At 40.6% G+C, this 27,580-nt stretch overlaps 2 protein-coding genes across 2 annotated transcripts; both read right to left on the bottom strand.

The window, feature by feature from the left end:
• Positions 1–322: 322 nt before the first annotated feature.
• OPN3 (opsin 3) lies at positions 323–26,840 on the bottom strand. The gene is given in 5 exon segments (XM_090263507.1): positions 323–466; positions 2,399–2,552; positions 11,083–11,088; positions 26,053–26,151; positions 26,154–26,840. Coding segments are annotated over 5 exon segments (567 nt in total). The 5' UTR covers positions 26,425–26,840; the 3' UTR covers positions 323–429.
• CHML (CHM like Rab escort protein) lies at positions 17,593–20,359 on the bottom strand. Its single transcript, XM_090263506.1, has one exon. The coding sequence runs from the start codon at positions 20,099–20,101 to the stop codon at positions 18,146–18,148; it is 1,956 nt and encodes a 651-aa protein (XP_090119632.1). The 5' UTR covers positions 20,102–20,359; the 3' UTR covers positions 17,593–18,145.
• Positions 26,841–27,580: the final 740 nt, after the last annotated feature.

Genomic DNA, 27,580 nt, shown 5'->3' with positions numbered 1-27,580 from the left:
AATATTACCTAACAAGCATGAACCTCCAGTGGTAGAATTGTTATCATTTTGTTTGGGAATATCCTATTTTCCTTCATGAAGCCTTTACTTTCCCATAAAAATTTGAGTTTGGGTTTTTAACACTGAAGCTTCTCTGAATTATTTCTGTAAATGTTTTCTATTTTTCAACAAGCCCACCCCCCAGGGTGAAAGCAATCAGTTCATTACAAAGCTTACCTTTCTGATCATGAAGATATAAATAAGCAGGTTACATAGAGAGCTTGGTTTAGCAGAGACACAGGAAACAACGGACACTGTTGGAGTGACCAGGTGTCCATACCCATTAACCGCCAAGGAACAGACATAACATAAGGCATCCAAAAAATTTGGAAGGTGAATATCATAAAAAAGCACATTTGGCCACTTTCTTGTCGTATCTTGAAATCTTGATCACTTGAATGGTCTGAAGATCTTCACCACAATGAAGCTGCAGAAACAAAGAAAGAAAGGGATTGAAAATGAAAGAACCATTTTTGTTGTTTTTATAATAGATAGTCAGACACCATTCTTGGCCCTGCCTTAATAGAAAGAGAACTGAACAGGACCTTGGGAAGCTGAGTTCTGACCCAGGACCTGCATCTGGGCCCAGCCCTTAATATCTTAGGGCTTCGGTTTTCTCATCTTTTACATAAGACATTGAATGATAGACTCTCCCGGATTTCCTTAAATGTTTTTTAATTTACTTAAAGAATTATAAAATGAATTTTTTTTATTGATACATAGATCATGAAGTAGCTAAAAGACAGCCTCAAAGAGTCATGATAAATTGGAAACAGTTTCTCCGTGGTCCTGGAAACTATTATTGAGAGCATAATCCTCAGATTCTCAGAGCAGATGCGTGGCAGTCAGAGTTCTGCATGGTTAAGCCTACAGGTAGCTGGTCGTGATGAGAACTGAATTCCCACATGAACTCTTGCCGGAAATTGCGGTGAGTTCTGATTCACAGCTAATGACTATAAAGTGGGACTTGATGAGGGATCTGATTGGTTTCATCAGGGTCTTGGTTGCAGAGATGAGCACTTGGGGTATTCCCATTAGAGGTATTAAGGGGTAAAAGCTTACACTTTTCAAGTTTCTTAGATAAAATGTTCTTGAGATGTTCCTCCTCTTGTTATTATCAATGGGTTATTAAGGTGAGAGGGGAGATATTCCTATACACAAAAAGTATGTTCTTAAATAAAATGGTTATTTCTGACTATTCTAATCTCATTATGTTACAAGAACACAAATGCTTTACATGTTGAGTTTTTAAAAAGTACCTGGCATACTGTTGATATTTAGTATATAATTTTAAACTGGGAAACTTATCTTGTTTCAGCAAACTCTAAGTGTTCTTTTTATTTCTAGCATTATTTTAAAAATTAAGGAAATTTTTCAAATAATTAGCTTGTGTGCTTATTGTACATAAAAATATATTGGAACTAATACCTCTAACCTATTAATATTATCTAAAGTTGTATTTAATAAAGTAGATTCTTATTAGAATTATGTATTCATGTGGACAAAAATAGAAGATAACGTAGGTAATTAAAATATTTGATTATTTTTTAGAGAAGAGGGACCAGATACAGACACAAATAATTCCTCTTGGGATTTCTTCTTCTCCTTTGAATTTGTAAAACCTAAAAAAAAAGAAATTTTAATCACATAAACAATCATAGCCTAAACACATGTATTTCTCATCTTTTCTCGCATATTACTTTCCCAAACATTCATAGGCCACGCCCCCCAAAGGAAATCGACCAAAGGTTTATTGTCTATTAACCAAAACCTTTTCAAGACCCAGAGGACTCCTTAGTCTCGGCTTAGGAACTGTCTCCAAACTTCGGTTACCATGCTCAAACTGGATTTCCAAGCTTTGCAAATACGTACCCTGAGCTTAACTAAAGGGTACAGACTCTCTAACACTGAGACTCAGCTCAGACTGTGATGCTGCCGACCACAGAAACCCCACCAAACACAGGCTCTTCTTGCTCTTCCACCACTTCCCCTTCCTATGCTCCCTGTTTCTCCCTCCAAAAATAGTCACTGGTCATCTATTGCATGCGTGTAATGTCCCAGCTATAGGTGAGCGGTAAGCCTGAGTCTCTGCTCTTAACACGTTAAGCGCCATGTCAGTCACCGGTGACTGACACTATATACTAAACGGGAAGGAAGACAACACAGACTTGGCGCTCTCACATGTGGAGACACAGTGATCTCTAATCTCACTATACGGGTCCTAATCCCTTCATAAAGACCCCACTCTTGCGACTTCATGTAACCCTAACTAACTCCCCAAGTCCTCATCTCCTATACCATCCCATTGGGGGATTTCCAGCTCACAGCACAGCCTAGTCCACGTACATCCAGGATGTACCTGTTCCAGCCCAGGAGAGGGGCCCCTGGCCACGCCAGCGCGTACAGCCAGATGCATGTAATGGCCCTCGAAGCTCGGGAAAAATTGATCACTCTGGCATGGACCACGCGAGTATGACGTTCATAGGCCAGCACAGTTAGGGTGGTCGGGGACACTATCCATGCAGGAAGAGAAAGTGCGACTGTATAGCAGGGCACAGGGGAAGACAGATGCGTCACAGGGGCTACTTTCCTGCACTGCACGGGAGACACCTAGCAACGAACGACAATCTCCAGATGCTGAACTACCTAAGAAGAATAACGCCTCACGATCCCTGGGAAATTCGATTGGAAATGTATTTACCCATAAAAAAAAAAAAAAACGTGAAATAAACAATGGCATGTAGATTGCAGCAGGACATAAGTCAAAGCCCTAAAATCAGCCGCCCTGATGATGCCTCTTTTGCATTAAATTTCCTATAAAGAAAAACTGGAGCAAGTCAGGGTGAATCACTAAAGCGAGTTTCACATGGTTGTTCCCCCCGTCAGCTGTGTCTGACTCAGCTGTTAGAAATAAAGTCCAAGTGGGTTCCACAGTGCCAAGTGACCAAAGTCATGGTCCAGTCATGCAGGAGGCCACCCCACCCCATTGTTAGCAGATGGCGGCCTGGAAACTGCTCACCTGCAAGGATTGCTGGCAGGGTAGCAAAGCCTTCTGTGCTCCCATGGTCCTCATTTATACTGCTATTTGCAATACATACACGTTCACAATATTATTTGCTTATTTCTCTGCCTCTCCCCAGAGTGATTTATTCACTCAACAAGCGGACACAGGAGGTTCACTGTTGACAGAGACCCGGCACTCAAGCTGTCTGGAGGCAATGCAGATGTGCAAACAGCTGGAACGCTGCACAAGGTGTAAGGGCCGCAGTTCTGACACAGTGTATTGTGGGACTCACAGAGAAGGGGGCCTTTGTGAATAGGCAGGAGGAGCACTGAGGATTATGCGCCAGAGCATCGAGGCCATTGAAGGATCTCAGAGGACATGAAGAAGAGATAAAGTTAGAAAGAGCAGATGAGGCCATACTGAGAAAGACTTTTAATTTCCTGTTAAGGTTGTTTGTTTGTTTGTTGTTTTTCTTTAAAAAAATAACCAAACTCTTTACTGTATAAAATAGTAAATTATAAGTATGATACTCCATCATGTTTTTTAAGCATGCCAGTGACAATGGTTAAGCTCTCCTTTATGACTCCTCTAGTTCCCTTGGGAAGGACTTATTCTAGCGGTAACATAGAACATGAAATGCTGTCCAGTGCTTGGACACTGGCTTGCAGACTACTGCAATAGTCCAGGCAAGATATCATGGTCTGATGTAGGGTAACTTGAAAGGTGTGAAAACAATAAAATCTGAATTTTAGAGACATTTCACAATTAATATCAACAGAATTCATCAGCTTATGAAATGTGAAGAGTTGAGGAAAAGAGAGAGGAGTAAAAAATAACTTAGAAACACAGTATAAGGAATATAGTCCATGATATTGTAATAACTACCTATGGTGTCTATGTATGGATACTAGACTAATCAGGCTGATCATTTTATGTAACATATATAAATGTTTAATCACTATGTGGTAAACCTGAAACTAATATAATATTATATGTCAACTGTAATTAGTTGATGGGAATGCACTCGTGTAGCCACTCTGGAAAACAGTATAGAACTTCCTCAAAGAATTAAAAAATGGAACTGCCCTATGACCCAGAGATTCTACTGCTGGGGATATACCCTAAGAATCCTGAAACACCAATTCAAAAGAACGTATGCACCCCTATGTTCATAGCAGCACTATATATAATAGCTAAGTGTTGGAAACAGCCCAAGTGCCCATCAGTAGATGAGCGGATTAAACACTGTAGCACACGTACACAATGGAATACTACGCAGCAGAAAGAAAGAAGGAACTCCTGCCTTTCACAATAGCATGATTGGAACTGGAGACTATTATTCTAAGTGAGGTAAGCCACTTGGCAAAAAACAAATACCATATGACCTCACTTATAACTGGAAACTAATGAACAGTATAAACTAATGAGAAAAATACAACCAGGCACATGGAAACATGGAACAGCTGATAACTGTAGGAGGGCAGGGGGCGGGAGCGGGGGATGGTGGAAGGAAGGGGAAGGGATTAGTCAAAGAACGTGTATGAATGACTCACAAACACGGGCAACAGAGAGGGGATTGACTGTGGGCAAGAGGGTGGGCTGGGTGGAGGGAGGCAAAAGGAAAAAAATTGGGACAACTGGGATAGAATCGACAATTAAAAATTAATTAATTAGTTAGTTCATTAAAAAAGCAAACTTGGAGATTTCTAACCTGCATGATGAGTACAGTGATTATATTAACAGAGGTAAAAACTACAAGGTGTGGGAGCAGATAGGAAGGAGAAAATGAAATTGTGAGTTTCCTACAACACATTAGCATAAATGTCTGTTAGATGAATAGGTCAGAACAGGTTATAAAAGTGGTTCTCATGGAAAACAAGAATAAGACTGGTCTCATGAGAAGCAGGGTAGGGGTGTGGAGGGCAGGTTTTCAAGAGGTCTGGGGGTGAGTTCCAACTCCCCACTAAACGGTGCTGTGACTGGTAAGTCATGCCATCTCTTTAGACTTTAGTTTTATTTTTGCTTACATAAAATTGAAAATCCCTTCACATTATAAAATGTTGTGATTTTACAATTATAAGAGTGTGAAATGAAGAGATCCCAGACCCAAAAAGCAATTGATGGCACATAGTTAATACTCATTTATACGATGACAGGTCTTTGAGTTTTTTGAGCAGGGAAGAGGGGCAGTATCATCCGCAGTGTCTGATACTTGTGGCTGTTATTAAATGCTCATTGAATAAATTAATGAATGTCCAATAAATACATAAGTGACTGGAAGAAGATTGGGTTTTGAAATACCGTTAAAGCAATAAGCTGGTATAATTTTAACTTTCATTCATATATTCATTCAGTTAGTTACTAGATATTTATTGCTTATCTGCATGTGTCAATCGTTGTGCTAGAAAACAGGTATAAAGCAGTGAGTGAAGTAAGAGTCTCATGGAACTTACAGTGCGGTGTGTACAAGAGAGAATAATAATAAAATACATGGAGCATCATGGCAGAGTGAGAGGCCCCTTGGTATCTTCCCATAAATCTACAGCTGGTCAGACATCTGTAACCCAGCAAAGGCTCCTCTGCTCAGCACACTAGGATGCCTGAGAGGTCCCAGATCAGCACCTCTGAAGGTGGGCATGTTGGAGTGCCTGGAGAGGCGGGGCAGGACAGGGACAGACCCCGCCGACGTGGTTCCCAGGCTGAGCCCACGGCCCCAGGAAATGCAGTAGTGATGCAGGGGCCGGGAGGAGGCCCCCACACATCCGGTGGAGGGGAAGACGGGCAGGAGCAGCACCCTCACCTCTGCCCGGCAGCAGCAGCAGGGACATGTCTGCGGCCTCCGACAGCACAGGTGGCCCTCGGGAATCAGGCAGCACTGCAGAAGTTGGGCTGGCTCTTACCCCCTCCACCACATCCCCCCTCCACGGTGGTAGTATCTCTAGAACCAGGTGGCTCAAACACAGCAGGGGTGTCCATCACCCCGGTAATCCAGCCAGTGATGCCCGCGACAGTGACACTCCCCACAGTGACCCTAGAGGCACAGAGGACAGACTGACAGTTGACAGAGGGGAGAGGTGTTGGGGGGCTGAATGGAAAAGGTGGAGGGATTGAGCAGTACAGATTGGTAACTGCAGAATGGTCACAACGATGTAGATTACGACTTGGGAACTATGATCAATAATGTCGTGATAACTGTGTGGGGCTTGGTGGGTGCCTAAATTATCAAGAGAACCACTCTGTAAAGTACATGATTTGCTAACCACTTTGTTAGACATCTGACACTAATACAGAATATTATTGATTGTAAACTATAATTGAAAAAAATTTTTTTAAAGAAAGAAAACAAAAACTTGCATTATACCGCCATCTACTGGAAAGCAAAAGAAAACAACTAATCAAACTCATGAATTAACTGAAATCAACAGAAAAGTGTTCACTATTCCAAACGCACCAGTGGAGAAACAACCCATCCAGCACTGTGAACAACCAAAATAACATGGTAACGCAGAAGGAAAATGATGATACTCCAGAAGCCAAACTCAAAATCATGGAAGGCTGATCTAAATGATCAGGGATTTCCAAAGAGCAGTCATGAAGAAATTCAGCGAGATGTAAGAAAACTCAGAAAGGCAGTTCAGTGAGCTCAGATATAACATTAAAAAACAGGAGTACTCTACCAAAGAGACTTAAACTATAAAAATGGACCAAACATAAATTTTTGAGCTGAAGAAATCATTAAGTGAGAGGAAGAATTCAGTAGAAAGCACTGGAAATAGAGACGACTGTGTGGAAGAGAAAATTAATGAGCTCAAAGACAAAAATTAAGAAACAACTCAGGCAGAAAAGGAGAGAGAACCAAGATTTTATATTTATTTATTTATGCATTTTAAGTATTTTTTATTTTTTAAGTTTATTTTATTGATTATATTGTTACAATGCCAAGATTTTTTTTTAATGAAAAAATTCTATGAGAAATAACTCCTTTAGAAAGGGCAACAAGGCAAGTAGGTGTCCCAGAAGGAAAATAGATGAAGAGAATAGTGAGCCTATTCAAATACTCAACAAGAACTTCCCATACCTAGGGGACTGGACATTCAAGTACAAGAAGCTAAGAAAATACCTAGTTATCTCAGTGTAAAACCACCTCCTCCAAGACATGTTATATTAAAACTGTCAAAAGTTAATAATAAAGAAAGAATTCTCAAGGCAGCCAAGATAAAGAAGATAACCTACAAAGGAAATCCCACCAGATTATCATCATATTTCTCACCAGAAACACTATAGGCCAGGAAAGAGTAGAATGATACATGCAAAATATTAAAAAATAGAAACCACTGGCAAAAGAATAATATGTCTAGAAAAGCTGTCCGTTGACTATGAAAGAGAAATAAAGGCTTATCAGGCAGACAAAAGCAGAGGAAATTTACAACCAAGAGACCTATTTTTTACTGGAACAAAAATATGTTTTTGACCATCTTAAATTTCTGGACAGAAAGATTCTAAATGTTTCTTTTTTAAACGGTCTTATAGATTAAGTTATCATTAAAATTTCTATTAGTATAAAATTGTTGACAATATTTTGTTAAATATTGAGTCAAAAAATTAATTAGAAATACATCCCTTAAAATAATCAATGTAGAGTTCCCTCACTGCAAGGGATGTCTATCCACGGGTTACTATTATGCTAGAATAATGTAGGATAAATTCTCTTCCTATTTTTCCTATTTAAAAGTTAAAGAGAGATTTCTTGGTCACATATAAATCCAGAGATAACACAGTTGTGTTATAGTCAATTCTTGCTGACTCCAAGAACATTTCTTCTGTTGTCCATTATTTGAACTCTTCTGAATTTATATACCAAAGTTTGAGTGCTTGTTGTCAAAAACTATTTTTAATGATCTACCAACTCAACTTTACTAAAAGCAAATAATCAGAAACCATCTGAGTGGTCATTTACTCCCTCAAGATCTTCATCACTATTTTAAGTTATTCCTTTTTTTTGCCATCCTGGAATTTCCTCCCAGCCACCCCACCCCCCACTGGTAGTACTCCACAGGAAGGCCGGATTTGGAAGGGTGAAGAATTTACCCTTCCAGGGAGATGGAGAAAAGGAACGCCTGGGTAGCAGGTAGCTGATATCTAGGAAAGAATACAAATGGAAGCTGAGAATTTAGAAAATGACTCTCTACACCTGTACAGCCATTAGGAAGTTTATGTACCCCTAATGGTATGCATACTCTAAGACAAGATAGCAAGTCTGTAAGATGTAATCTTACTGACATATGATCAGGATCGCTTAATCTCCTTGTCTTGCTTACGTTAGGATTCACACCATGCCTCAAACTGCCAGCCAGATTCAAAGCTGGCTGCTTTGACACTGCTGTTCCATCTGAAATGCTGATAAAGATCTCACCGTTGAAGGGGAAGACAGGCGTGTAAACAAATAATTAGAGGAATGGGGTAGGCGCTCAAACAGGCTGTGTCTGGGGAGCTTGAGAATGCAATAGGGAAGTACTTATCTCTGCCTGGGGAAATACTGGGGAAGGTTTTCAGAGAAAGCAGTATTTGAATTAATGAATGGGAGAGAGTTCACCAAGTTGACAAAAGTCAGGATATTTCAAGGCCAAGGATATAATGTATGCAAAACATGGACGTGAAAAGAGGGATTCATGTGTTAACCACCTGCACCAGTTTGAGTCAAGTAAAGTTCGTCACGATATAACTTGACAATTATGCATTCATTTACAACATTTATCAACAAACAGATATGCACATACACCATACCAGGTAGTACTGTGCTAAGCAATAGAAAAGCAAAGATGAATTATAAACAGAGAAATAAATAATTATGGCACAATGAGATAAATGCTATAAGGAGGAGTGTTTTGAGGCCAACTTTCCTGAGTTTTCTCACCAGTAAAATAGAAATAATTGTGCCAAATGCTGTCTATGTATGTATTAAATGAGAATATGAATGTATTTAGTAAAACAGCAATATATAAGGTATTATTATTATGAATAGTTGAGTATAGTGGAAGGAAGTTGGCAAAAGGCACAGGAATGGGTAGAGTTCTGAATCTCAAATATATGATGAGTCTAGTAATAATGCGCAAGAATGCTCCAGAACAAGGTCGTTTCCATCCATTGGCCGGGAGATGTCCCCGTTGAATAGTGAATGGTCTAGACTCTGGGTAAATGAGTCTACACTGAACAGAAGAGATGCTTAGAACAGGTTTGGACCATACGCCAGAAGAGTGAACTCCTATGTGTGAGATTAAAACATTAATATGACAAGGAACTAGTATAAATAACGCATGGACATATACAACCAGGTGGGGATTGGCTGTGGGAGAAGGGATGGGCCAAGTGGGGGGAAGCCATGGGGGCAAAAGTGGGACAACTGTAATAGAAAACAATGAATAAACCAAAATTTAAAAAAATAAAAAAGTAACAATACGTAGAGTAATCCTAGAAAAAAATGAAAATATACTTAAGTTAAAACTTTTATTATCTGAATAAAAAATAACACCTTGGAATAAAAAAAAGTTAATATGACAATGTCCATGGTTCCAAGGAGCTCACATTCCAGAGAATGTGACAGGAGAAGGAAGAATTCCTAATACAGGAAAACTTTCTTTGGGAAGCAGGTAGCACCTGAGTGAGTCTGGACCATTAAGCACATTTTAAGCAGGTAAATAAGGAGGGGAAGTCACTTCTATTCCAGGAAGTGGGAACAGCTTATGCAGACACATGGAGATTTGGCAGAACTTGGACCATTTACATCCCAAATAATTTAATATAGTAGAAGCAGTTATAGGAAAAGTAAAAGACGACTCTCCCAGGAAGACCCTTAAATGCCAGGCAAGGATTTGGACATGTATCCCGAGGACTCTGAGAAGCCATTAACAAGTTTTTGTTGTCTTATGTGTCAGTGGTTTAAGATTTCTTCTTCATCTTATATTATTTTGTGTACCTACCTTTTGTTCCTTTATTGTTACTATTAAGCATCTTTTGTCCTGTCTAAGAATCCTACATATTTAAGAAATAGAGAAGAGAGACATGCCTCAGCAGAGAGACCAGTTTCTATACAGATTTTCAGATATAACTGAGGATCACCCCGGGCAGGAAAGTGGAACACACCCTACAAATAGATGCTATTGTGTCTTTTATGTGCGTAATCTTTGGTTCTTCAGAGATCTTTCTATACCAACATTCCAAATCCCTTGCTATTTGAACATTTTCAGGAAAACTTCCCAGTAGCATCATTCTGGGTTCTAAAACTTTCTTGTATTTCTCCCTTTCTGCAGCTCAGAGGCTGCATGTTAGGAGCTTGTAAACTGCCCCACATAAGAAAAAACTGAACCAGAGCCTCAGTGCCGTAGGAGCAGAGACAGGAACGGTCCCCAAGGACTTGGAATATGGGAGGGCTTTATATAAAGGGGTGGAATGGAAGGATATTGAAAAAAATCCATCTGAAATTTACCTGGCATTTACCACGCCCAGGGATTCCAGGTTTCTCAGGTACCCTAGAGCAGTGCCATCCAACAGAAATAAAACGTGAGCCAAGCGCTAGCGGGAGTTTCATTTTGCCGTCCTACTCTGGGCGAGTGTCGATGGAGCAGAGTCTGACAGCAGAATGAGGAAAGCACCTGGGAAGCAGCGGTGGAACGAAGGGGTCCCTACTCAACCTCCTGGCCCTGGCACCGGCCCACACCAGGGCTGTTGCTCCAACTGCAACGCACCTCCTTGTTCAATAGCATTACGTGCTCGCTCCACTAGGACACAGTCAGCTCTCCTTAGCCAAAGACCTTCCAGAACCATCTCCTGACCGCCTCGTGGGGCCAAAACCAAACCCATTCGCTTTTCTTCCAAACCCGTTCCCAATCTTGGTTCAATGTATCACGCCCATTCAAGTACCAAAGCTGAACTTTTAGTCACTTTCCATTCCTTTCTTTCTATAACAGTCATTTCCCAGCTCCTGTAGTTCTTCCAGCTCCACATTTGCCTCTGTCTGTCTCATTCCCAGCATCCTGCCCTACCCAGGCCTTATCATAGTTTTCCTCCTCCCAGTCACCTGCATTTAGTCTCTGCAGCTTCTTCCTGGCCCCGCTCCACACTGCCACCAGGATACCCCTCCTTCGGCCTTATCTAGAAAAACCTTCAACAGCTCCTCATTATCTGCAGAAAGCAGCCCCATGGTCTTCAAGATCACTAAGAGTGGGGGTACCGTCCCACGGGCCCTGCCCTGTGTCCCACATCTCCACACATGCAACGTCCCCAATGCCCCCCGCCTCCGTTTCTGCTGTTCTCCCCACTCAGAGTGAGTTCTTCCTATCAGCCCGAAGAAACCCTTCTCAACCTGTGGGGCCCAGGCCTTTTCTTTCAGGAAGCCTTCCCAGATTTCCCTAGTCAGGCTTAAAATAACTTCTCTGTGCATCCATTCAGGTTTATCCCTATATCATAGACATGATCTCAGCCCGATTACTATCGTGGTTAATTGTTCAGTAATGGCGGTACCCGTGGATGGGGAGTTCCACTGCTTATTAGCTCGGTGACTTTGGGAAAGTGACTGAGCCTATTTCCCATCTCACAGGATTACTTTAAAAACTGAGGTTACATGTATATAAATAAATGAGAACCGTTTCTGGTACCTAGCAGTTACTAGCTCCTGGAGTGAATCTGACACCTCCCTGAGGACATCACATCACTCTGTGAACTGTCTTCGCCCTCTCCCAACATAAGTCAACCAAGTTTAATGACCCAAATCTTAATTTGTAGGATTTTTTAATTTGTTGGAAAATAAATGTACTCTAAAATTCTAGAAATCACCACTTTTAAAACAGTGATTTATGTGATGTGCATTTTTATGTAATGAAGGCAAAGCAGAAGATACATTTCAATTTAATTAATGGGTCTGGATGCTTACTAGAAGTCCGGGCAAGTCACCTCATTCCTGCAGGTCTTATCTGTAAAATGGACATAAATGCCTGCCCTTCCTTACCTTACAGTGTTGTCCTGAGGAGCACATAAGAAAATGAAGTTGTCAGGAGGAAAGGCAGTATTCCTACAAATACTGTAGCAGAACAGCCGTCATAATATCCATGCTGGAGTCAAATTCTTTCCATTGAATCACTCCGCTTCTCTGTTCAAGCCTTACCGAAAGCTGGAGGTACTGTGTCCCCGCTGTTGAAATGTGAACCCATTTGGTTGTTGGTTACAAGGATGCGAGGAATACTGGAAGCAATGTCTCGTTATAATAAAGGTAAAAATACTAAAATGACAAATGTTTAAATCTTCAAAAAGGAAACAACTACGTACTTCAGTGCAATAGAAGCATGACTTCCATTCGACCCGTCAAGAGGAAGGCAAGTAAAAGTAATCCTAATCAACTGTCTTGGTCTTGAAACTTTCTAATGGAAGTCTCTGCTTTTGGTTTCTTTGCACGTCCTGCTTCCTGAGCTCTCAGGGTTGGACTGCTTACTTTCTCTCCACTCCTTTCCCCGGCAAGACTGAAAACTCCAGTTAATGTCAGAAACTTAAGTAACTGAATGGTGGCTTAAATAGCTTTCAGAAAGTATTAACAATCTACCATTTAACAATTAAACTTTGTTTCCAGTTGTTTAAAAAAAGGCTTTGGCGCCCCTTTAAAGGATACCGTCACAGATGAAAGAGGTTCTCTTTTTTCTTTTCTTTTGGGGAAAATGGTCATGGTAGTTATAATGGGGAGTATGATGGATAGAAAACATCTTGGTTCTCATTAAGCTAAAAGGTACGCATGTCTTCCAAGAGAATAGTTCTCAGGTACAGGGGACCTGACAAATTTGTTTTCTATTTGTAATCCTTAGAGAAACGTCAATTGACAACCCACTGGAGATGTTCAACTGATGTTTGTAGAATTAAATCACCTTGACCTGGATCTGTTCTCAGCACAGGTCTCCCTGAAAACGCTTCTCAGACCCAGGCTTGGCCCCTTCTAGGAATCCAAACCTAACTTTCATTTCCCAGACCTCCAAGACTCCCAAATGAAGTGTATTCTTGGATTTGGAAACATACTTTAACTAGTATGCAGTGTCTCCATGCTGATATCCTGGAATGCATTAATACTATTTCTATTATTTCCACCTCTGCCTCTGAGGTTTCCATTTTAAAAAAAAAGTATTTCACAATATCCCTTCTTAATGCTGGGTAACAGAAAATATACAAAAGATACAAAATCCATTTTGACCAAGAATGCTTCCCACCAAGAGTTATAAAATTTTATATCAACATTTTTGGAGATTACCTTTTGAATTTCACATTTTAAAATATATATACTTTTTAATCTAAAGGAGAATTTTAGAAGTTTCCAAGGAATCAATTTCTCACCAAATTAGTAAACAACTATACCATTTATCTTTTATTTTTCATTGCACGCATCAGTATCTTACAGAAAAAAAGAGAACCCCTTAATGTTAAATTCCAACTAATTATATTCTCTCCTGATTCTTTTCAATGTACATAAATATAAACAGTAAATATAGTATGTTCTAACACTTTGAATCTCATTTAAACATTTTTCCATATAATTTTACATATATGAATATTATTAAATGGCTACATAACAGTTTTTGATAGCAATTGCAATACACCAAATTTTATTTATACATTTCCCAATTATTGGGCTTTTTTTTTAACTTGAATAGATGGAATTACTAGAATTACTAGAAATATATACAAGTAGTTTTTTTCTTTTATCTTCTTGGATATATGCCTCTCAAAGTGAGTTAGATCTATCAATAGATAGATTGGTTTTAGAGCTCTTATTAGTTCTCTAAATAGTTCTTTTAAAAAATAAACTACTAATATAACAATGGTACTGGAATGAGGAAGCATGTAGTTGAAAAAATTTTGCTACTAGCATGAACTAGGTCAAAGTTGTTTCAATTTGCATTTTAATATTAGGAAATTTGAATATCATTCTTAGAATTTACTTCTATTTATATTTTCTCATTTCCACCAATCCTTTTAATAAATTTGCCTAGCAAAGAAAGCTTTATGGATTTGCGTCTCCCTTTTAAAAAATATTAAGCACTTAATCTCTGTACAATGCAAAGAGCTTTTTTAAATCAGATCTCTTCTTTGTCTTCTATTTAGCACATTTAAAAATTTTCTTTTAGTTAATCTCATCTACCTAATGTTTTTCATTGCCATGAAGTTTCCTTCGTATCATTAGTGGAATGAGAATTGTAGTGCTTTTATTTTTACCTTGATACTTAACATTTTAATTCATCTGGAATGAATTATTATATAATTTGGATCTAATGTTTTTTCATACTGACATCCAGCTAGTCTTTCCACTGTTATTATGTATTTATTTCTTTCCAATTGGCTTATTAGTCTTAATTAAACGTTCTACTTAGTACATCGTACACTTAGAAAGTTTGCTTAATAGCACGTTTTAAGGATTTGAAGTATAAGGCTCCCATTTTTCCCCCTAAATTAAAAATACATCTTTCCTTGCTTATTTTCCTAAATAATTTATCACCATCTGTCAAATTACCTAAAGCCTCCAGCTGGAATGTTAAATGGCAGCGCAGTTAATTTACATCCGCATGTCACCCATTGCCATTCCTTTGGACACGTCACGTACATGCATTTACTCCTCGGAATAATTCTGCAAAGTAGTATGTCTATTTTATAGATGATGAAATAGAAGCTAGGAGTGATTTTTCCAAGGTTATACATCTGGTAAGTAGTAAAGTGACGACTCTATTTTTGGTTTTCAGACTCCCTATTTCCTTTTCCATTACACTAGGAATGTAGTTCCTTCAGCCTGCTTCTAGCTAAGCATAATTCTTGATTTATCCCAATATGACACTTCTTAAATTTTAGCTTCTTATTGTTGAAATCTAAAAATGAGATTTTTAAGATTGTATATTCTGCAACTTCCCGAGTCATTGTTGAAATCTAACAGTAATATTAATTTTTAGAGGACTGTATATTCTGCAACTTCCTGAGTCAGTCTTTTATTGTCATATAAGCAATATTATAATATAGATTTCACTAGTTACAAAGCCATGCTATAGAAATGTTTGTGCCACCTTCTTTTCTCATCTTTCTCATTTTGTGAATGCTCATTAAGATTTTATTACAAGCTCCTTCAACCATATATTAATAAAAAGTGTCAAGATTGTTTAATTTCTAATTGAGAAATGTTTTCTATATATTTTCCTAGTAGGAATTATGTTAGTTTTTGATTTTAAGAAATTATTTATCACATTGTGAGAAACCCATAAAATCCTTACCAGAAATAATTAAATCAAAGATGAATGACAAATGTTATTCAGATTTTTTAAGTTATCTATATTTGAATTTTTACTATTTTGTTTTGAACACTGGCTTTATAATCCTGAGTCACAGACAATAATTACATGCATACCTTAGATATTGTGGGTTCAGTTGTAGAATAAAGTGAATATTACAATAAGATCAAGTCACATGAATTTTTTGGTTTCCCAGTGCATATAAATGTTATATTTATACTATAGTCTATAAAGTGTACACAGCATTATGTCTAAAAAAGTACTTAATTGCTAAAAAATGCAAGTCATCATCTTGCTGGTAGACACTCTTACTTTCAATTTGTAAAAAAAAAAGTAACATCTACAAAGTATCATAAAGCAAAGTGCAATAAAATGAGCTATGCCTGCATTTTATTTGCTGTGTATTATTTGACTACATTTTATATTTTGCATCTGTTCAGAATTAGACCCTTTTCAAAATGTTTGACTTCTATTATAAAGGCCATATTTACATCAAAATACAAATATTAGCATATCATCTTTCATGATACATAAATACTTTATTCTTTGAACATCTGAAAAAGTACACTAATAAGCCCATTAGGGTAAGATTCTAACTCATCAGAAAATTATACTAGGTCACAATATCCCCCAATTTTTAAGGCTTTTTGTTGGTTATAACTTTTCTCATTCCTGACTTATTTTGCATGCAAGTAGTTTTAAAAGCCACCCTCATTTTGGACTAGCAACACTTATTTTTCCATTTCTATTATGTGTAGCTCCACAATTTTTTGCAACTTCTGCTTCTTTTCTCAAATTCTTATGAATAACACTCATATCAAAATTGAAGTTTTTTTACAATAGGTCTGAATTACCTTTACCTCCATTTTATCACCTTAAATTCTTTCTCATTTTAATGACAAGTTTTTAGGTTTATTTCAGGCATTTTGATTGGATTTAAACTTTAGGATCCACCCAATAATAACACTTTGCTATATTAAAGAATATATAAAAATATTAATACCAAATTATGACTTCTTTACCTTTAGTAAGGTGTAAATTACTTAAATCTTTGTTTTATTTTCCTCACACATAGAAGAGCAACAAGACTATTCAGAGCATATTTTGGCTTAATACATGTGTTTTTTTTAATGACACATGTTCAGATCAGAAGATACATTATTAAGAAGCATTGTTTTGTTAAAACTTAGCCAAGTTGTTTCAATGAGTATGCAGCTCTAAGCTACATTTATTTTTAATTACTCTTTTTAAAAATATGTGTATTGATTTTAGAGAGGGAGGGAGAGAAATATTGATGTGAGAAACATTGATCAGTTGCCTCTCATATGCACCCCAACTGGGGATGGAACCCTCAACCTTTTGGTGTACAGACGATGCTTCCACCAATGAGTCATCCGGCCAGGGTTTACTCAATCTTCCCGTTTCTCTGCTTCACTAATAAGCTGACACTGACTTCTGTCAACCTTCCTTCGCCAGCAACACGAGGCTGACTTCCATGCGAACTTTTCTTTTCCCACAGTTAACATTGGGGAAAGGGTTTGCGACCATGAAAGCCTGCATTCCAGTGTTGGCTCTTCCACATGCCAGACTCTGAGCCAATCACGAATTAAGTCTTTATTTCCTCTTTGAAAAGGCGTTCGACCACTTCTGCCTCTCAGGGTCTAGAAACCTTAACAGGACAGCAGGGTAAGTGCCGAGGTCACAGTAAAAGCTCATTTGCAGAACAAAAACTGTCACTGAAGGGATGTAGAGGGAACTAACAAGGATGTTTACCTCCCCCGACAGCCCCACAGGCTTGCGCCACAGCAATGACATCAGCGTTATGACTTCTGGTGGTTCTGGGGAAAAAAACATGTATTTCTATCCTCCGCACAGATAACAGCTAAGAGGCAGGAGCAACTCTGCAGGTGCTTACTCGCTGTGTGGGGGATGGGACACATCTTTTTCCTGGGGCAATTTATTTTTTCTTTTGGCCTGAGTTACTGTTTGGATATTCTTTTCTTTTAGGTGCCAGAACAGGGTCCTGCAGAAACGTTCTGAAGTATTAAACCAGAACAAAATCTTACCCCTAGATTTCCTTTGGACCAAACCTCCCAAGAATGAGCTCTTCAGCAAGTAAGTGACTTCTCTGGCACTTTTTCTGATGTAGAAGATTGTGGTGGCGACGTTGCCTCGTGGGTTACGAGGACCAAGTAGGAGAATTCAACAGTAAGACATGGTGTAAACATCAGACCTTCACAAACAAAGGAACATGCAAAGTTAACATTTTAATTACATGAGTGTATTTTATATTGGCACTTGCATTAGTGGCTACTGCTGCCATGCATATATGTTTATATTATATACAAAAGATCTGCATAATCTACTGTACATGTGTTTTATTCAGAGGTGGTAGCAACTGTTACAGCTGCAAAGTATCCCTTAGTCATTGTCATCGCAGACAATAACATGTGCAGATCATCAGCATATACAATACTACCTTCCTTTTTAAGCCCAGTTGCTAATATAAAACCCTCACATAAGTACCCAATAGGAAAATACAGCTAACTCTGTTTAAGATTCTGGATCATGGAGTACATTCTGAAACAAACAGTCCAATAACTAATAAATCAGTGACTGATAGGTTAACAAAGACAACCAATGGCTAAATGTCTCAAAGAGAATTAAAGTCAACATCTGCATAGCATTCAGCATATAACCACTTCTAATTACCCATATAAGAAACTGCCCTTTAAATGAGCATAGTCTGATGCTAGGCTGAAGTCCCAAAGTAGCATTTCCAGTTTCCTGTTTTCTAATTTTAAAGGTGCTTCCCTGGGCTTTCTAGGTTTTTGTTTCCTTCGGAGATCTCTGGCTTGGCCATTATTACATTATTGGTTCCAGAAGGCTCTGGTTGCTTATCATCACCATCATAAACAATGTCTTCTGGATTTGGAGGCGGGGGGCAGAATTCTTCACCTGGAAAGAGCTCCCGGAAAAGCGTTTCAGCTTGCCTGACAGCGTGCTCACTTCCCAGGCTGCAGTCAGGCCCAGAGCAGACATAAACATTGGAAGGCAAGCCATGATAGGAGCTTCTGCTGATGCCTGAGGAATCTCTCATATTAAAATAAAGAGCCCACAAGAGTCTTGGCTTCGTAAGTTCTTCCTTGTCTATTTCTGTTTCAACATATGGGGTGAATAATTCCTTCACCACTGATTCCAAGTCTTCTCTTGCTGTCTTAGAAGATGAACAGGTCAGATGTACCAGGTAGGTGTCTTTCATGCACGTCATGGTTGAAGAACACAGCTCAGTAACCCGGACCGCACACATTCCTGGTTCCACGGGAGGCACTACCAAAATGGAGATCTGCTGATCTGAATCCGTCTTCAGCACAGATTGATCTGTAATGAGCACTGCCCTGGAGATCTGCTTATACCGCACATCCGAGCATGTTTCCTCCGAAAGGTAACTGTCCTCCACAATGAAATACTTGGCACTTATTCTCTGACCAAAGGCATCTATAATTGCTTTACATCGTCCAGACTCTTTGTCAACTACAAGGCATTGTACTTGATGGCGCAGGCAATAGACCCCACCGAAAACCGCACACATTCTGCAGAAACACTGCGGAATTTCTCCCTGGCCATACAAGGGAAATAAAAACGGAGTGTTGCCAAACCGGCCGAGACACTGAAGGAAGGTTTTTGTGGCTTTAAGACCCTCCACTGTCACGCAGGATGACTCAGTCATTGCAATGGAGTGTAATATAAAATGCTGGAGGTTGGGGGTTAATTTTTTAGTTTTTAAGTACTCTGCAAACGAGCACTGTATGAAACCCTGGTATTCTTCAGGATGTTGTTCATAGTCTAAACAAAAGGTAAGAAACTTCATTAGCATCCTCTTTTCCACCATAGTGAGTTCTTTGCTATTGAAGACATCTGCTCTGGAACAAGGCACTGGTTGTACTTTTCCTTCTCGAAATGCAAGAATCCTCGTGACATTTTTAAATTCAGCATAACGACTAACATTTGATTTGATTAAAAGATCAATCAGCAGTCCTTGAGAATACAGCAGCTTTGATACCAAGTCGATATTAAACCTCCTGCCTTCTTTAACTATTTGAGAGTAAGTAATCCTATTTCTCTTCGGTCGGTCAGTGTTGTCTCCTACCATAGGTTTGTTTTCATCCTTATCTCTGTCTGCAACTGTGGGTACACAAATTTTATCTCCACAATATTTTTCTTTCGCCTGAGTTTCCTTTGTATCTGTTTCTTCTAGTAAGATTTCTCCATCGTTTTTTGGAGCGTCTTTGGCAGGCATTTTGAAATTAGTAACATACGAGTGTGTTTCTTCAGTCAGGCATGCAGAGTCCGAGGGTTCAGTGAGGTTACTAGATGCTACAAAGGAAGGATTTTTCTGCAAAGCATCAGTCTCTTCAGCGTTTCCCCCCATATCCTGACTGGCGTAACAAAACACTTCAGCGTGCTGAATGGTTTTGTCCTTCCCCCGAAGCGGGACGGCTCCTTCTGTTTCACAGATCAGGTCTTGCCACGCAGCAGTATCCCTGTCCCCAGCGTCACTGTTTTGGTCATACTCCCTCAACCAGGAGAGCAATCCAGAAAAGTTGAAACTAGCCCAGTTTCCTCCATAGTAGCTTCTCGAATCAACATGGAGAACTCTCTGGCCACTTCTTGAACATGCAGCCGCAAGGATGGATTCAGGCAAACCTGTCCCTATGATTACCACATCAAACTCTGTAGGGAGACTGTCCGCCATCCTGGAAGGAAAAGTGTCCGGTGACAACTGCCAATGAAGGAAATGGGTCTGAATCCAGGCTGGGGGCTCAGCTCAGGGGTGACTATGCTGTGAAAAAAACCTCTTCTTGTGATGTTCCAGATCATGAAGAAGAAATATCCAGGTTGCAGGTCCTGGCTGCACTGTTATCATTGTTTTTTTTCTCCCTTCTCGGTCAGTAGCATAAAAACATGATAAAGTACATCTAATCACATCCGATTTTCACTTCTGCACTTCATCATAGCAGTAAATGTCAAAACGCATCACATACGCATTTGTGACTGGAACTTTCCTGTGAAAGAAAATTCAAGAAATAATACAACTGTAAACAATTGTAAACAATATTAGGAGAAAAGTAATTTCATGCAACAGTAATGACAATCCACTGAAGCCTGACATGTTATTAGGACAAAAGTCTCTCCTATAGCAAGTTATTAAATGCTTTCTTGCATATTTTCTAATTTCTTGAAAATGAACAAGAGGTATACTCCCCCAAATCAGGCAATTCAATAATGAAGAATGGATATAATAATGTCCCACAATAATAAAGAACTAACATTCTATAACTCTTGCTTTTAAGAAAACCAGTATTTGAATAAAACTATACACAACTGTGAGCTTAGACTACAAGAAATGTGTGGCTCCACTGTGTTTATGGAAAAAAACTATATATGACATGCAGGTTGTCATAATTAGGAAGGTTCCCGGGCCTCATACAGTCTGTGGGTGATTCTGGGACGGCTGGATAGAAGACTTCTCCACACCCTACCCACCCTTCGGGACTTGTGGTACAAACATGAGACTATTTCGGCTATAATAACCAGATTATTACAAAACCATTGATTCAATAAAACAACTGGCATTTTAGAATATTTAAGTACATAAAAGAATAGGTCCACTGAAGGGAAAATGCATTTATAACAAATCTCTATACAATATGAGTGTACATATATGTGTGTACATTTTGGGCGTAAGTTAAAAAGGAAAATTCCTCGGTTCATGTGTTAAAATGTCCTAACATAAATAACACCTACTTCTAACATTTGAATAGTGTGACTTGCATTTTGCCACACTCTGGCTCTGTGACCCATGAGATAAAGGTCTAAATGTCCTCTGCCTAGATTAACATGTTTGTTGTTCTTGTTTTTGATGGGGTAGGAAGTGGTAGTGAAGGAAGGCTCTCCTTTTACGTTCAGGTGTAACACCAGTCATAGTCCACGTGTAGAACACCTGCGTGGCACTAGATGGGGCAACCAAGGGGATGAAAAACGTACTCACCTGGAAGTCTGCAGGCTACAGAACGACACACGCTAGGGGAACTTGCTATCATTCATCATTGTACAGTAAGAGCTCTTGGAGCGCTGACTTTCCACAACATTAAACTTACTAAAGTCTAGACCAGTACAATATGGTCCTGCTGGGTCTAAGATAACTAATTACCTTGGACATCTGTAAAACAAGCCATTCAGTCGGAACTCAAATCAATTAGTTCACTGAACTGACCAGCTTCAGTGCCGTGACCATCTTAACAGTCCTGTCTAGGCAAAGCTTCTGCCTCAAGAATATCAGGAAAATCACTTGTTTTCAGCACTCCCTGAGAAACCAGGAATTGAGCACAGAGGAGGTGGTTGCCTGACCCTCTCATACAGGTACAAGTGGCATCTCAATTACTTACACTGCCTTCTTCCAGTAGGGCATGCAGAAGACAAAACCCACGAGAGTCTATGAAGGAGTATAAACACAATATATGCTTATCCTTGAATAAGAAGGGGATAGAGCTGAGGATGGGAGGAACACACGAGGATACAAGTCGCAAGTGCTAAAATCAGGCACCTTCTAAACTACAAATATCAAAGGAATCCTCAGGATGTTCAGCAAGTAGGACAAGCCAGGCTTAAAGAGACTTAGCTCCACTATCCCATAATAGCGATGTTATGATGGCTGAAGGGGTTAAGTGAAGGGAGAGCACACGCAATGGGTTAGCCCTGGGGTCAGGAGGAGGGCCCACTCTCAGGGCCTCCGTCTTTTCACATGACAGGGCAGCCTCTCCCCTCCGAAGCCAGCTGCCCCTTGCAGCATTTTTAACTACCCCTCTTCAGTGCTCCACGGCTGGTTAGTTCTTGCTCAGGGATGACAGAGGGAAAATCAGCCTCCCTTTCTAGAAGCACAATCCTTAGTATGACTACAGGCAAAGGAATTCTTAATCTTTGCTAAGAACTTTCTAAGCTCCATCCTAACCCCACCATTGATGGTCTCCCAGGGCTTAAACAAGTCCCTTAGTCGCTTACCCCCGAGTCTTCACCTCTAATTCACAAGCAGAGATAAGGTTGAAAACGCTAACTCAGTGTCTGGAGAAATCAAGCAATCATCAAGAAAAACACCACGTGGTGTTTCTAAGAGCCGGGGAATAGTAGGGATGACGTAGAGCGAAAAGGAGTGGCACAGACAAGGAGACCCAGCAGGTTGGGGTCCCCAAGGGAAGATGATGAAGAGACTGAATGCTGCTACTAATAAAGAATTCAACAAGCCCTGTTTCTAGAATCCCACGCTCAGAGTCGGGATAGTAATAGAATTCCCTAGCATAGAAAAAGCACTTCTTGGAAATAAGAACTTTCATGTCTGTGACAAATACCTATTGCTCATCCTAGGGAGCGTTACTGATGACACTGTAAGCTTGAGTTTGAACCACCCTCTTTAAAGCTTAACTCTGACTAAAAAAATTGCCCGATAGGTATTTTAAATTAATGTAAAAAGAGTAATCACATAGCCAGCTATACCACCACCTGCAGACACTCACAGCACCCTCCCAAGTTTCAACTCTTTGTACAAATGAAATTCTCAGATTAAAGCTTATTGCAGAGAGAAAAGACAGTACGTATTAGAATAATAGACTCACTGAAGAAATCAAATGGAATCATGATTTCTATGACTGTTTCCTTTGAAATATCAAAAAAAATGAAACAAAACAAATATATTTCAGGTCGTCAATATAAAAGGCTGGTGAATAAGAAAATGTTGATACTACTACAAAGATTTTGTTCTGAAAAAAACCTGCCAAGTTCACCCAGCCTTCCACAAAAGCCAGCGTTGGCAGTGGGACTGCGGAGCCTGGGCTACTCCAGGGCGGCGTGGCTGGGTGGACGTGAGAGGCACCCGTAGGAATGAAGACACCTTGTGAAGCTGGTTCAGGTGTTCAAGAGCTTCCTCCTGCCTGTCCCACTGAAAGCAGCCAAAATCCTCGGCAGAATAACTGGAGCATCTGGCAGCAGGGCAATCAGAGAAGGAAACTGCAATTTTTAGTACCACTGAACCACAGAACAAATCACAAATCTTAGGAAATTTATAACACACGTATGTTCTAATTATAATAGGGTTAAAGCACAAATCAGTAAAAAATAACATGGAAAAAAATACGTCATAACTAAGTAGTGTTTATCTCAAGAATTCAAGATCGGTTTAGTATTCAAAGCTAAGTGTCATTCACCATGAGATCATCTCACTAAATGCAGGAAATGCTTTTGACAAAAGCTCGTTATAAAAACTCTCAGCAACTAGGAAGAGAAGGGAACTCCTCAGCCTGATAATGGCCACCTGAGAGTCTATACACAAACCAAAACAATCTTGAAAAAGAACAAAGAGAACTCACACTTCCTGATATCAAAACTTATTAGAAAACTTTACAGTAAACAAAACAGTGTGGTACTTTCATAAGCATCAATGTATAGATCAAAAGAATAGAATACAGAAACCAGAAATAAATGCTCACATATCTAGTCAATTGATTTCTGGCAAGAGTGTCCAAAGCATTCAAGAGGCAAAGGACAGTCTTTTCAATAAATGGTGCTGGGAAAACTGGGCATCCATATGGAAAAGAAAGAAGTTGGACCCTTACTTTTAACCATATATAAAAATTAACTCAAAATGGATCAAACCTATGCTATAAACAGTGGATCTGTCTTTACCAAAGTATACTGATATTTTCCTGGAGTAAAAAACCTCTATAAAATTTCTAGGACAAAGAATTTTTGATATCTCTAAGCTAAGCAATTGTTCTCTCCACAACAACAAAACCTCATGTTGTATGACATTGTATTCTTACTAACAGAACTCGAGAGAACCTATATTTTCCCTCATCTTTGATGGCACAATTTACCCATCCTGACAGATATAAAATATGGCACCTGAAAAAAATTGTATCTCAATGCTGTCCTTTCATTTTTTCTGATTCCTGTTGAGCTTTTTTCATATTTATTAGCTGCTGGTGTTTCTTATTCTCTGAATAACCCATCATATACTTCGCTCAGTTTCCAACTGGACTGGTTTGCTTTACTTATTGGTCTATAGAGACATTAGGACTATGTATTATGAATATTTATCCCAATCTGTCATTTGTCTTTTAACTGTCTTTCATCCTGCAGAAGCTTTGATTTCTAGGAACTCAAATCTTTCATTTGCTTTCCTTTTAAAAAATTCTTTTTAGGTTCTTTTCAATTTTTAGAATTTTATATATTTAAATTTTTAATCCATCTTGTATTTATTTTTGTTTGCAGTGTGAGATAAATTAGCTTATTCCAAATAATAAGCTAATTATCCAAAAGCCACATTGTTAATAATTCTCTTTCCTCCAACTAATGTGAAATGTCACATTTATAACATACCAAATTCTCATTTATACATGGATGTGGTTCATAACTCTTCTGCCAGAATCATACATACCATTTTGCTGCTATGGATTTGTAATATACTTTGCTGTGTGATAATGCAAATATTTTCTCCTCATTCTTTAACACTTTTTCTTAACTATTCTTTCATTTTTCAATTTCCAAATAAACTTAAGAATGAAGTTCCCATTAAAAAAAAAAAAATCTGCCAAGATAAAACTGTAATAAAGTATCAGTGGAATTCAGGATTTTTAAAAAGAAATTTTAACACCTGAGAAATACATATTTCTATTTCAAATCATTGTACAAATGAAATCCTGGTGCACACACAAAAAGATCATTTATTTCTCAAGCTTAGAACATCCCATCTTCAATGATATGCTGGGTGGATTACCCTACAAAATGTCCAGGCCCAATGAGACTTAAATCTTCTTTAAGGGTTAGGAGTATTGTTGAAATAAATCTTCAATTAACAATTGAGTTTTACTTTAATGAAATTGACTGGCTGCACAGCTAACTTTTTGTTCATTTGAGTTGGGATTCCCTGAGCCTTTTTAAAATCTCATCTTAGGTTTTGGTGCGCTGAAAAACCTATAAAGAGAAAAATGTAGTAAAAATAGCTTACAAGGCACATGCCAGTTTGCATCCTGAGGATGTGAATGAAAGATCTCACTTCCTAGGAAATAGTCAAATATTTATAATTGCTAGTGAACAAAAAAAAAATTTTTTTTTTAATTGCACATTGCTACTGTTAGGTTTCCATCCTCTCAGTTTCGGAAACAAATACTATTTGAACTAAATCTCAAGACCCTCTCCAACTTTCACGAATTCATCACTTCTGTTGTTGAATCTCTGACTCTATGGAGTCCCTCACTTCTTTCTTTAAAAGTGTCAAGGCCGTCGTTGCGTGCCCTGACAAGGAGGTGGAAACCGAAGTGAGATGAGCTGGACAGCGTCTGGACGGAGCTGGGGCTGATGATGGGCTGGGGTGTCGGGTCGGCGTGGAGGGAGATGAGCGACCACAGGGACAGAGTCGAGGTCGGCGTGGAGCGGAAGAGCTTAAGGAAGCAGGAAGGAGCAACAAACAGTCTGGGGTCCCGGGACGCGGCCAGGGCAAAGCGGGGTCAGGCAGGGCGAGTCGGAGCGAGGAGACCAAGCGGGAATGGGGCGAGGGTGGGCTGGGTGGTGGGAAGATGCGGAGAGGATGGCAACGCAGGGAAGGGTAGCTTTTTAGAAGAGAGGCAGGCGCTTTCTCCTCCGAGCCCAACTCACCGAAGAGGCTGCTGCTAAACCCGTCCCACATGCAGCCCACGCTGTCCCAGACCCAGCCGTTCCTCGCGCAGGACACGAAGGTAAAGGTGACCCCAAAGTAGACACCAGCAGGTCGCTGAGGCGGATGCTGACCTGGAAGAGGTGGGTGGGAGTGCGGGGCCGCTGGAACTTGCAGTAGAGAACGAGCACCAGCAGGCTGTTGCCGACGCCCAGCAGCGCGATGGGGCCGAGCAGCAGCGCCAGGCGCTCGTAGGTGCTCGGGCTGAACAGCGGCGCGGGGCTCAGCGTCCCAGCTGGCTCTGGCCCCTCCGCGCCCGCCGATCCGCCGCCCTCCCACAAGCCCTGGCCGCCAATGCGGTTCCCCGAGTGCATGGCCCGGCGACGGCGCGCTCAGCGAGCGAAGGAGCTTAGTGTTTAGCGTGACCCCCGGCGCGATCGCCACCGGGTGGGACGCGGAACCCACCGCCTATTCTGCCCACTGTGCCCGCTGGACCGCCTCTTCCGCCCGTGAGCCCCGTAGCCACGCCCCTCTCCGTAGCCACGGCCCTCCCCGCAGGGGCGTTCCCGGACCCTGGTGCGCCCTCGTAGCCACGCCCCGGGGCGGCCTCGTAGCCACGCCCCCTTCCGCGAAGGGCGCGTTTCCTTTCTCCAGCGCGTCCTCTTGGCGCCGAGGTCAGGTCCCGGTTCCCACGGTTTCCGCGTCCCTCGCGTCCGCAGTCCCTTCCACCCCTGCCCCAGCGTGCTCCCGGAGGGAGAAAGCAGCGGGGAGGCCAGTTAACCGCAATGGCTTCGCACACCCGTCACCAGCTGGCAGGCACTGTGTCCATCACTCGCTCAATTACACACTCACTCGTTCAGAAACATCTGGCGCCGGCGCCTACCCTGAGCTAAGGAGAGGGTTGGGTGAAGGACTCCATCCTCGGCTTCTCCCCCTCCCAGGCAGCTAGACTACAACGCCGCTCCCGTGTGCCACGTTATGGGAGCCCCAGGCTGCCCATGTCGTTCTTCCTGCCCTCCAGCCCTGAAGGAGCGGTAGATACATCCTGTTCGTGAGCGCGGCCACAGCCCACGCTGCCGGTGACTGCCAGGGGGTGCCCCAAAGCTGCAGCCTAAATCTAGCAGCTGTAGGGAGGCAGGTGCTATCTTTAGAACAGCGCGCATTTTCCACGTATCCTTTTCCCCTGTAGCAATGAGAAGATGGTACAAGTCCAATATAGATTGTGAACGTGAGCACACTGCGCAGGCAGCTCCTGAGTCTCTGCACCTCCAGTCCCCAACAAGGCCCTGCAGGAGGACCTCCGTCCTGAGACAGACCTGCAGGCTGTCCTGGGCACTGGTACCTGGCACAGTGTGTGTGGAAGGGCGAAGCAAGTGCAACACAGAAGGGGTTTCCCCTCCTGCCTCTTTAAAAGACCAGTAGAGGATGAGTAGCTTCCAAGAACCCTCATTCCAAAGTCTCTGGAGATAGAATCTAATCTTCTAGGAACAAGCAGCTGTCCATCCTGGTGCCCCCAGCAAGACCTTCATT

This window comes from Furipterus horrens, unplaced genomic scaffold (assembly GCF_987537825.1).
Source record: "Furipterus horrens unplaced genomic scaffold, mFurHor1.1.pri manual_scaffold_15, whole genome shotgun sequence".
Taxonomy (NCBI): Eukaryota; Metazoa; Chordata; class Mammalia; order Chiroptera; family Furipteridae; genus Furipterus; species Furipterus horrens.
The sequence above is the reverse complement of the archived record's forward strand: the minus strand, read 5'-3'. Positions and strand labels throughout refer to the sequence as shown.

What these genes read in the sequence shown, in the direction of transcription:
- CHML (XM_090263506.1), bottom strand. Translation starts at nt 20,101, where the DNA reads ATGGCGGACAGTCTCCCTACAGAGTTTGATGTGGTAATCATAGGGACA.